This window comes from Elaeis guineensis, chromosome 11 (assembly GCF_000442705.2).
Source record: "Elaeis guineensis isolate ETL-2024a chromosome 11, EG11, whole genome shotgun sequence".
NCBI classification, from domain to species: domain Eukaryota; kingdom Viridiplantae; phylum Streptophyta; class Magnoliopsida; order Arecales; family Arecaceae; genus Elaeis; species Elaeis guineensis.
The window spans coordinates 98218061-98230284 of NC_026003.2; the positions used below are offsets into that span (position 1 = coordinate 98218061).

The following is a 12224-nucleotide window of genomic DNA, read 5'->3' on the forward strand; positions in this document are numbered from 1 at the left end:
ATTGACTGGGCTTAGGAAAGATGTAAAAAGTAACAGAGCAAGCGATACAGTGTGATGGCAAGCATTATTCTATTTGGTTAAGGCATGATATATTAGGGTTTGAGAATATTTTATTATCGGCTGTCAACCTGGCATCTAACTTGCCTACTGGTGCTGAATTCCTGAGTAAGACACCTTTAGATGATAGAGAATTTTGCCATAGAATTGCTTCAAATTTGTATTGATATTCAGCAAGGTTTTAAATGTTGGCACTGGTTCTGTACCAGTGTGCGACTGACATGGCTATATGGATTGTTGGTACATTACAGCAGCCTGGTTCTTAGCATCAGTAAGGGGGTTGTACCTTTACCGATTCCCTACCGGTCCAATATGGTACAGACTACAGACCAATACAGTCTGTGTTGTATGGTTCAGACTGCCAAACAAACAAAATCTATACTATTCAAGGAAGCGCAGGCCTAATTTGTGAAGCTATAATTGACACATACTCCAATGCAATGAATTGCTGGTACTGTGCACTTCATTTTTGTGTGAAAAGAAAATATAATATTTCCATATAATGCATTGTTCAAATCAAGATTTTAAATCCCGTAGGACAAGGATGTCTCAATTTCTCAACATAATAGGATGCCCTGCTGTCCCGTCCTATCGCGTCCCGACAGCAGTTGCGGTTATGCATCCTAGTGGATATCTTTCTCCCCTCTCCTTTCTTTCTTTCATTTTTTTCATTTTTTCTTTCTTCATTCCTTTCTTTCTTCTTCTACCTTCCTTTCTTTCCTTTCCTTTTTCTTTCTTTTTTCTTCTTCATTCCTTTCTTGTTTTTATTTTTCTTCTTCTTTCCTTTCATTTTTCCCTTTTCTTCATCTTTCCTTCCTTTCCTTCCTCTTTCTTCTCCTCTCCCTATGTGGATGGGGTTCAAAGTCTCGAGCCCGTCTCGGTCCTGTTTTCTCAAAGGAATGGGACGAGACGGCGGGACGCCCCCCCTTCTACCGGGACGTAAAACCTTGGTTCAAATGACACCGCAAAAGCTCCTCTGCATTTCATTCATCCAGCTCTAATTCTATTGCATATGTATTCATCTATGCCTCCATTTTTTTATAAAAGAGATCCTAGATAAGTAAATCAATCACTCAATAATATCTCTTATCCATCAGTCTTATTGGTGTTTCATCTGCATTTCTACTTTTGCTGAATTTCATCTGATATACTTCATTTTTGTGTTTTTTGCTGATCTTTGTAACTGTGTTCTTTAATTCTTACCCTGTAATAAGAGTTCCATTTTTTTTTCTTTATTGTTATGCAAGCAAACAATGTAGGTTTTGAGCGATACTAATTCTACATTCTACTTCCTATAATATATCATTTGTGTTTCTTTTGTTATGTTTCAGGAAGGACTTGCTGCAGCCTTTGGGAATGGACTATCCACAGCATGCGTTGTAAACATGGGTGCTCAAGTGACATCTGTAATTTGTATTGAGGCAAGGAAACTGTATTTTTATCTATAGTTCTAACTAATGTGCAAGATATTGCTGCCTTGATTCTTCATTACTATTTCAGTAGTGATAGATAGATTTCTGTTGTTTGCATGTAATTTTGGAATAACTGTTTGAACACTAACTTTTATTGATAGATTGAAATTTCCACTTGATCAATTTTTTCATCAAATGTTGTTGCTGTGTTCAGGATGGAGTAGCTTTACCTTCTACATGTGTGACATTGCCTTATGGTGGGGAGGTATGTCATGACTGTTGTACTTGTATGTTATATGTACAAATTACCTATTTTGTATTACTTTTACTCTCTCTTATGAGAGGTGTGTGAATAACTTACTACACTTTTTTTCTTAGCTTGGTCCTACTATAAGAATTATTTGTAAGAAAGTTTTCTAGGTTATTTCTTAAAGCATTGCAACTATTATGTGATATGCCATTCTTTTGGATGCTCATCTTTGCTTGATTGAATATCTGTATGTCAAAAATCAGCTAAAGTTTAGCTAAACCTCAATAACAAGAGGGAGCATAACAAAGTTAAAAATAGTATAGGGTGTGTAATCTTTTACCAACATAAAAAGGGAAAGTGAAATAAGGTGCTGCAACAAAATGTTTTGGGTATGTCCATGGAAAAACATGGCCAAGGAGTTGAGCGTGTTAGATGAGAAAAGGAGATTTTGGATGTAGCTATGTTCCATTACTGGTTTTGACAGATTCATAGGAGTATCAAAACAATGTTGAGGATATTCACATGGTATATGATTGCCAATATAACTAGGTCTGTTCTTTGAAAGAAACCTTAGGTTGCAGTCAAGATTCACCGAACAGGTACCAGAGGGGGGTAGTGGCCAGATCACCGATTTGGCATTGTACGGGTCCATACTGTGCTGTTTTGGGGCGTAACAACATAGGTAGAGCTAGATACGAAGGGGAGAGGGAGAAGGAAAGAGAAAGAGAGAGAGAGAGAGAGGGATTGAAAGCCCTCATTGAATCTGGGGATCCCTTGTTTCATTTCAAGTGAATTAAAGTTGGCAAACCGTTTGTTGATTTCAATCCGACATCGGCAAAATTAGGGATCCTATATTCCAAAAAGAAATTGGGGATTCCCTACTTTGATGAGGGCTTTCAAGCCCTCTCTCTATCTCACCCTCCCTCCTCCCTCTCCCTTTGTAGGCATAGTAAGGCTTATGTTTCATGCCAATGGAATAAACTGTGCCGGTAACCAACCTGTCTAGTTCGGTATGCCTCAAATTGGCCGATTCGGTGTCATTCAATAGACCTTGGTTGTAGTGAGAAGGAACCCTAGAGCTAATGGGTGACAACCAAGTAAATTGAAGATCTGATGATTTTGATGAAAAGAATTGCTATTAGGTGAAAATGGTGATAGGTTATTCAAGGTTTTAAATCCCGTGGGATGGAGGTGTCCTAGTATCTCTATGGAACTAGATGCCTCATTGTCCCGTCCCGACAGCAGTCACGGTTATGCATCCTGATAAATATCCTTTGTCTCTCTCCCCTTCTTTTTCTTTTCTTGTCTTTTTTTTGTTTCAAATGGTGAGATTATAAGAAAGCATAGAAGAGTGTTAGTGTTGGGGAAGGATGCAGCCAAATGCAGGTATTACAAAAAAATGAATGGCAAAGGTTGAGCCTCAAGGTCAGTAGACACATCAAAGCAAGATTGATTTAAGTGATGACTCCAAACATGAATACTAAGTGTAATGTTGATGTAATATTCTGAAATAGAATAAACCAAATATTTGGCTGAGATGTGGGACAAAGGCAATATCAAGATGGTTTAGTGATCCATAAAATGAAATCAGTTGTGTAGGCAAGTACTGGAAGATAGATCAATATTTGAAAATAAATCGCCCATACTGAAACCTATAGACTGAAAATGTTATGGGTCTCAGTTAAGCTATTCTGATTTTATTGCTGAAATGAGAAGTATGCGAGATGATGAGATACATCTAGGTGAATCTTGGAGTAGAAAAGAAGATTCACTTGTGAAAGGAGATAAATATTAGACTATTATGTGTTTGAGAAGCAAAATAAAAAAAAATGACTTACATAAAGGTAAGTGTTTCATCATGAGTTAGTGAATTTTAACTTTTAAGAAGTCCAAGCTACCTACTTTGGGCGAAAGTTGAGGATGGGTAATCCAAACAATCAGCTTGCTATTAGAACTCAAAGAGGGACCTTTTTGACTAGAGAAAGAATATTCCAAAATCCAAATAGGGCAAGTATGACATTCTTGAAAGTTGGAACTTCTAAAATGGAAAAGAAGGCTCAAACTCTGAGAGTGGTGATGAGCAAACATTAGATGTCAAAAGTATGAATAGATGTTATATTCTTCTAGAAGGTCGACAAGGATGACCAACTTAAAATTTTGCAAAGATTTCCAAGATTTCATGCATAGAAACAAAATCTCATACTTTCCCATTTGGTGCATGGCTGTGCCTAGGGTGGGGTTCGGAACTTTCTATTCAAAGGGGGCAACATTGTCCAAGGTTTTACGTCTTAGCGAAATGGGGGGCATCCCGACCTTCCCATCTCACTCCTATGAGAAAACGGGATCAGGACAGGATCGGGATTTCGATATCCATCCGTGCGGGGAGAGAAGAAGAAAGAGAAAAGAAAGAAAGAAAGATGAAGAAAGGAAAAAAGTAAAAGGAAAGAAGAAAAATGAAGAAGAAAAAGAAAGCAAAGAAGGAAGAAAGGAAAGAGAAAGAATAAGAAAGAAAAAAAGAAAGGAAGGGATAAGAAAATGAAACAAAAAGAAAAGAAAAGAAAGGAAGATAGAAGAACAAGAAAGAAAAGAAGGAAGAAAATAAAAAAAAAAAGGAAAGAAATGAAAGAAGGGGAGAGAAAAGAAGGATATCTATCGGGATGCATCATCAGGACAACTGTCGGGATAGGATGGGACAGCGGGGCATCCGGTTTCATGGAGATACCGAGACACCTCCATTCCACGAGATTTAAAACCTTGCCATTGTCAAAATTCATAATTCATATTAATATATATATAACATGCAAATTATTATGATATATATTTTTAAGCAAATTATGTTAATGATATATATTTTTAAAATTTAAAAATATGTTGGTATTATTAGTAATCATAATTTTATACTCTAAACACATGCACATAAAGAGCAATTAGGAACATAAGAGACGGAGTGCTCGTTTGGGAGTGGTTGCACCAATTTTCATGCCATCTTAATGACCTTTTTTTGTTAAATAGGTAGTGAGAGTTGGTGGGTTTTGTCAGTGGATGGAGAACTAGAGCAAAACTGGTAGTGACAGAGGTCGGGCCCAAGGGGTTCATGAGGAGGGGGCCGGACTTGGGCGGGGGTGGTCCAGTGTGCTCCTCGACAGACACTGTGGACCTCCTATAATCTTGGATGTTGAGGTGGAGGTAGGGTTAAGAGAAGAGAGAGGAAGAGGGAAAGGGAGGAAGGAGGGAGGTCAAGGCTTGAAACCCAACCCTAACCCTAGTGGAGCAGAGAGAGAGAGAGAGAGAGGATGGGAGCCCGAGGGAAACCCTAACCTTAACTCTAGCAGAACGAGTGAGCAAGTGATAGAGAGAGAGAGAGAGAGAGAGAGAGAGTTGCTTCCTAGTGATGGGGCTTTTTATCGAGCCATGTGGTGGGTGCTTAATTGAACCGGGCTTCTTTCAAATTGAGGTGGGGGGTTTCATCGAATTGTGAAGGTTTTGGCCTATTTACTGAGTTGATGGGGTGAACCATCCCAGTTCCCCGTCGGTTCGGTTCAATACGCCTTGAACCAGGTGATTTGGGGTGGTATGGACTACCATGCTTATAGTATTTTAAGGCATTCTTAATGCCATGATGGTTAGGCCAAGAAATAGTATATGCCATATAAGACCTATAGAATGCGTAGGTACTTTGATCATGATACTGTAAATTATCTTCATTAGAAGTCTAGAACCAAATGGCAATACTAGAGCCACAAAAATCATTAAGAATCTGAAATGATGAATTCATTTGATTGAACATTGATTTTACAATATACAATAAGAAGTGTAAAGAACAATGTAAATTAGGACTTGGTAATCTGGTTAATCCCTGATGAGTCAAGGGTTCAGTTATGTTCCAGATGTCGACAAGGTCAGGCGGTGGCTCTCATTTTTGAAAAGTGGTTTCTCTCAAATGATGAATTTTTGGTGCTTGATAATCTACATGTTGTCTCCATGTACAGTGTTTCTGATTTTATTTTAGTGAGGGCAGTGAACAGATAGGAGAAGTTTCACCACCGTTCTTAAAACAGATGGTGTAAGTGCATAAACTTCATTTGCTTGATGTATGTTGTATGTAACATGAATCAGATTTCAAATGTTTTTCCTTGAAGGAATTTATGATAACTCTTCACGACATGAGGAGTCTTTTGTTGATAATGTTGGAAACAAAATTCTTTGCTTAAGAAAGTTTGGATTTTGGAATCATATGCTAGCACATTCTTAAGGTTTATGTCTTGGTGAGTGTGTATAAATTCCATTAAAGAAATTCATTTGTGGCTACAAGTTAAACTTGAAAGAACAACAATTGAGCACTTCCTTCCAGTTATAAAGTTAAAAACTTTCCTTAGTTAATACTTAAATATCTGATTCGAAGTTCCTTTTTCCATCTCATTCAGTGAATGGTAAAACTTAGTTATTCATTTATTCGTTTATTGTAGGATATCTCAAGATGCCTCCTGTGGGTTCAACGTCACCATCAGACATGGCCACCGATTCATACTAATCCTTTGGTGAAGCCTATTGACATGTTAATGCTTAACAAAATAAAAGAGTCATACTGTCAGATTAGAGTGAGTTTTGTATCTCAGCTTAAGATTTCTTGTAATGTCAATTTTATAAGAATATACTTCCTTTTTTTTAATTGCCCCTCTTTGTTTCTTTGGTGAAAGTTGCTGCATGGCACTAAATTTTGTCATCCTTTGGAGGCTATTTTTCAAGAAAATTTGTTATAATTAGAATTTTACATTTTGTAAGTTTAAGTCACTAGGATTTTCTATCTTCTTTTCATTTGCTTATGGCTTTATATCAAATTATATCTAATATCATGCAAATTATATATCATGTGCCAAGCTCTTGCTTAAATTTGCATGTCATTTGTATTTTTATTCATTTCGTCAATGGTTAATGGCTAATTTAGTCTCCTCCTGCGTCCAAGCAGGAGAGAGGCTTTAATTTTACCAGTGTCAAAACTGAATATGTACACCACCATCAAACATGATTTACAACATCTGAAATGCCTGGAGGCCAAGAATTACAAGTTTGGAGTTTTTTATACTTATGCATCAAATTATCCCAGAATAGATGATTTAGAAGCATGACATGATATTTTCATTTGATTTATGGATCACAGGTATTAACTTTAGTTGAAATTTGGTTTATATGCATTTTATGATGTTTAGATCAAGACCAGTTATTTGGATTTTCAATTTTTGTTAGCTGCAATAATTATAGCACAAGCACTATTGCTGCCATCCATTTTATGTCTCATGCACAGAGTTATAGATCTCAAAAACATATAATTTTCTGTTTCTAGGTATTTTTTATTTGCACATCATGATTAATTGTGTGGATCCTCAAGTTGATACACCCAATTTTGTCCCGGAGGCTTGTCTAAAATATTCTAAATAATTGGCATCCCAATTTTGTCAATATGTGTCACTAATTAGCAGGAATGCTTTGCTTCACGAAGTTGATTGGATAAGAAAAAGATGAAGGGCAAAGCAATTTCACAGGAAAATGGTGAACGAAGATATTGGGTATGGCTATATGATTTGTTACTACAAAAAAGTGGGGAAAACAGAATGAAGGTGGACCACGTAGTGAACCAGGAAGATGAACACCTCCAGTACCATATGAATTGTGAAGCTCCAAAGTAACCATCACAGACAAGGTTAAAAAAAAAAAAAGGGAAGAGATAAATATTGTATGCATAAACCTGTTGCCTCTTAATCAAGCATAGTTGGATGGATGGCATTAACTATGCATGTGTGGTTCCATAACTAGTGACTGCTCCTGTGTAGTCAGACTCATTAATTTGTTTGATCATAGATTCTGTAAAATCAATAAATCTATGTATTCTGTTCTCTCTCCAGTATAGTAGCTTGCAGATGAAGCATAATGGTTGCTTAAATCATCATGCAAAATGCCTTATTTTTGTGCTAGCTTAAGTTAAAGTCTTCTTTTTGGTATTTCAGGTTGCTCTCCCCTGCTAAACATGTCTGTCATTAACTTGTGCGTAGTAGAATATTGGTCTTTCTGTTTCTTTATATTAGTTATAGTGTTGCTACATTTGCTTCATAAGTTCGCTTTCATCTTTTTTTTTTTTTTTTTAAATAAATGCTATTAGAATCTGTAGCTGTTTATGTGTCCAAAGAGTCTATAGCTGGAAAGTTTTAGGATTTTTTCTTTATTTTTTTTTTAAAATTCAACCTTCTTGTCTGTTTTTTATATGTTGTAAAGGAGGGAGAATTTGATGCTGTGGCTGCTGTTCATTCATATGAGGAAGACAGACCTGTTGGCTCACACAAGACTAGGTTATCAGCTCTCAACGTAAGATTCCTTGATTTGAAAACTATAGTGCATATGTTAATATGTTATCCGGATTCTTATAGATGCTTTTCTCTAAAAGCTTATTCTATTTGGTGGCTTTCTGATTTTGGATAGCAAGGATGTGGATTCTTCCATATTACTGAAAAATCTAGAGCTAGACTTTTAAATATCCATAGTTTCTAAAATAATATAGCAATACAGTGTAAATTTATAAATTTTAGTTCTGCAAGTTATGTCTTTACATGTGTTGGTAAAAATCATGTAGTGTATTCTCCTACTAGATCTTGTCTTGTTTGTATTTGGAACAGCATGAGATCAAAATTATTTTCAACATGATTCTACTTTGAAACACAGATTTGTTGTTTTCCCTCTTATAAGGAGACAGGCTAAGGTTTGATAAACCTTTAATCAATTACTTGATTGATTGAAGGTTTAGTAAATATACAGAAAAATGAATTGATTTGTTAAGAACTACATATATGATCCATCAAACCTAAATATCCATGACTGCTTTGCTTTTAGCTGCTATACAACTGGAGTAAATTCATGTGATTTCTATTGTCAATTTAAATTTAATAATCATTTCTGTTATTACTTGGAAGATGGTAGCTTGATTCTCCTTCGACACATGAAGTGCAAGTCCTGTAGCAAGTAGTCAAAGTTCTTGCATCTTCAAAGTGGGAGTAACTAACATTAACATCCAATCAATCATTAAATGTATTCTATTAGGTCGAAAATGTTTACCCAACAAACAGCTAGCACTTTACCACAAAGATAGGTTGGCTATCAATCATTTTATCACAAAAAAATATGATGTCAAGAAGGTATGGAATTTGGGCCAAAACCATCTTGATTAAAAATTCCTTAATTTCCAGCTGTTTTGGTGTCTCAACCAAGATTCTCCAATTTGGGCACTTTTTCAGAAATATAAAGCTAATAGCCTTATTTTGGGGTTTTTATGGATATTTTGGGTTATGTTTGCTTATGGGTGATAGATTATTATGAATGATCGCTGGGAGATTAAACTCACATTTTGTGAATTTTAACACTTGGTAAATGGTAGCTTGAAATGTGAATGCACACATTGCTTACATTTTCTTGTAGTATTACAAAATGCCTCATATTCAGAAATTACAATATATGGAAAATTATGAATTTTTGATATTTTGAGTGCATATATTTGTTTGGTAACCTTCACCAAATAACATAATATAACTTCAACATTGTGTTTAGTCTATTTTTCTCACTGTTTTTGACTTCTTTAATTTTTAGTTTTGATTTTATATTTAAAAAAGGTTTCTGACCACCAAAACCATATATAGTACAAGCAATGATTCCAAATAGTATATTACAGTCTTTGATGATATCTACTAATTTGTTTTTTAAAAGCTGCTCGTTGAGAATTTTTCTATTTTTTAATAATTAATTTTTTTATTTTTAACTGAGACTTCAAACCTCAACTTGAAACTTGCTCAAACTGAAACTCTTTTTGCTAGCTAAATCCAAATTCAAACTGACTAGTGGCTCACACATGTGATGCATGTGACAGGATGTATGAATGGTTATCATCTTTCCGTTTGTTATAGAAAGACTTATGGAACTAAGATGGCGGTAATTTTTCTGGTTGGAGATAAAGATAAAATGGAAGTGGACTAATGACTCTTGGACTTCTGCTTATTTGTTTTGTGAGTCTTAAGAAACAAGGATTTATTGAGACTTATTTATTTCGTCTGTCTTTCGCTTCATTGTATTACCATTCTGGCATAATTAACTGTAACCTTTCAATTAAAAAAGTCCAGCTATATCAGGGTATTCGGCTTACAAAAGAAAGGCTGGTCACAAAACTTCTCTCATTATAATAGCAGAGATGTTGGGGAGCTTTGTTTTTGCTTCTTGTGACAGTGCCAATACCAGTATAATCAGTCTTTTAGTATTCATCTATTTGCTGCCTGATTTGTCAAGGTTGCACATTGCATGGCCAAAACAGCCATGCTTTCATGGACAAATGAGCGGTTGGAGACTCCCCGTGTTTCCCTTTTTCAACCTTCTTTCATCTTGCAATTCTTTCCCTCCATTGGCCTCCCTCTTTTCTACTCTTTTCCCTTTTGTCTTCCTCTTGCTTTCTGGTCTCTTCTATCTCTTATCCACACCTGTGTTGTTGATCACTCCTCCAATCTTCCTCTTAAGTCTAAAATGCCCAGTGTACAAAGTTGGGCAGCATGGTTGGCCCCTCTGTATGACCATGTTCTCTGGTTCAACTTATTTTTTGATTCCTTTTTCCTTGGATGCCACCCACCAACTTTCCCCTTTTGATTGTTTCTTCTTCCTCTTAGAATTAGACTTTGATCCTTTCATGGTTCCATGATTGAGATGATGTAAATCCTTCACGCCATGATACCTTTAATTTGAATCCACTGGTCTGTCCTTTCTTGATTCATAAATAAATGATCTCTTTCAATCTTGAACTTGTATTTTTGGTGTGGATGTCTTAGGCTGTTTTAAGGATGTGCTGTGCTTTTCGGAATAAGATTAAATGCCAACCTTTGCCATGAATTTGTTAAATTTTTTAACATTATCAACTATTCTGTACATTTACTAATGTATTTGGCTGCTTATGATATTATTATTGCTGCTGCTGCTGCTGTTGTTACTATTATTATTATTATTTTGATGGAAGGCTGATAATGATGTGTTGATACATGGGTCATGTAGTTTTGTTGCACTTTACACCACAAGTTCTCTATGAATTTGTAATTTGTACTGGAAACCACACACCACACCATCTCTCTCCACCTCTTTGCACCTTTCCCTCCTCCCAAGCTCTCTGTCCATATCCTGGCCTGCATACCAATCCATCCGGCCTTGCTCATATCAATCGATGACTATCCTCTACTAACTTATTCCCTTTGCTAGTCCTTTCATTCCCTTCTTTGTCTTGGCCCTTTGTTTAATACCATGCTCTCACCAACCTTAAATTGCTTGCATTTTTCTGCCTTCACTATCCACTCTAGCATGCTCTCCTCATCCAAACTTTGCCCATGACTTACTTCCTTGCCCTTACTTTTCTTCCAGCCCCTACTCTTGGCCACCCTACCCATTTGGCCATCTCTTATATCCAGCTACCCCTCCACTGCATACCTGTCATGTTCATGCTCCATTATACCAGTGTATTCTGTTAGCCCCTACCTTATTTCTTCCTCGCTTTGCCTTGTACTTAAGCGGTACCGGAAACATCATAGTATGTGCTTTGATATAAAATAACCATGATATATATATTCTTTTTCCAGATAACGTACTAACCCATTATATTCTTCCAAAACTATGCGTAGATCTTTAGTGATTCACATGCAATCCATTGTTATCCTCAAGGTTTGTTGAACTGCCTGGTTCAGGTGTGCCCAAACATACCAGCAGCCAATTGGGACAATTCTGGCATTAAAAACGAAACACCGGTGAGGATGAGGAAGGGAGAATGAGAGAGAGGAAAAGAGAGAGGGAGGGGCGAGGAAAGGAGAGAGAAAGGCAGGGGAGGCCGTCGGAGGGCTGCCAAGATCATTGGAGGGCTGTCAAAGCCGTCAGAGGGTCACCAAGGCCTTTGAAGCTCCACCCTCCTCCAAAAAGAGAGAGAGAGAGAGAGAGGGTGGCCGGTGATGGCCGCCGGAGGGCCATGAAGGCCCCTGGATGGTTGGATTTTCCTCTATGGCCTCCATTGGATCCCTTATTTTGATTCAATGGAGATTGGAGAGGAAAATCTAGCCATTCGAGGGCCTTTGCGGCCCTCCAACGGACACTACAAGCCTCCCCACCCTCTCCAACTCCTTCCCTTTCTCTCCCTCCTCCCCCTTCTCTCTCTATCTCTCACTCTCTCCTCTCTCAGTTCTTCCTCTTACCCTCTCCTTTAGTCATTTGAGGGCCTCTACAGCCCTCCGGCAACTATTGCTGGCCTCTTCGCTGTCTCTCTCTCCCTCTCTCCCCCTCAGCTCTTTTTCTTTCTCCAATTCTCCCTCTCCCCCACTCTTTCTGTTGTGTTGGTTTGGGCCCAACACAAAACAGCATGGGGACGTATAGAACCATGCTGCCGGCCAGTCGGTATGGGTCTTGGTATTGGCATGGTGAATCTTGGTTCTCCTGGTGACAAATTAATTTTT

The 12224-nt window shown here is 37.2% G+C and overlaps 1 protein-coding gene across 4 annotated transcripts in view; it reads left to right on the forward strand.

The window, feature by feature from the left end:
* Positions 1–12224, forward strand: part of LOC105031965 (actin-related protein 9) — a 64083-nt gene that overhangs the window by 29342 nt on the left and 22517 nt on the right. For all 4 annotated transcript variants that reach the window (XM_010906269.4, XM_010906270.4, XM_073245397.1 and 1 more), the window contains exons 10-13: positions 1389–1478; positions 1684–1734; positions 6186–6317; positions 7987–8076. In XM_010906269.4, coding sequence (XP_010904571.1) covers positions 1389–1478; positions 1684–1734; positions 6186–6317; positions 7987–8076 — 363 coding nt within the window. The remainder of the gene's footprint in view (positions 1–1388; positions 1479–1683; positions 1735–6185; positions 6318–7986; positions 8077–12224) is intronic.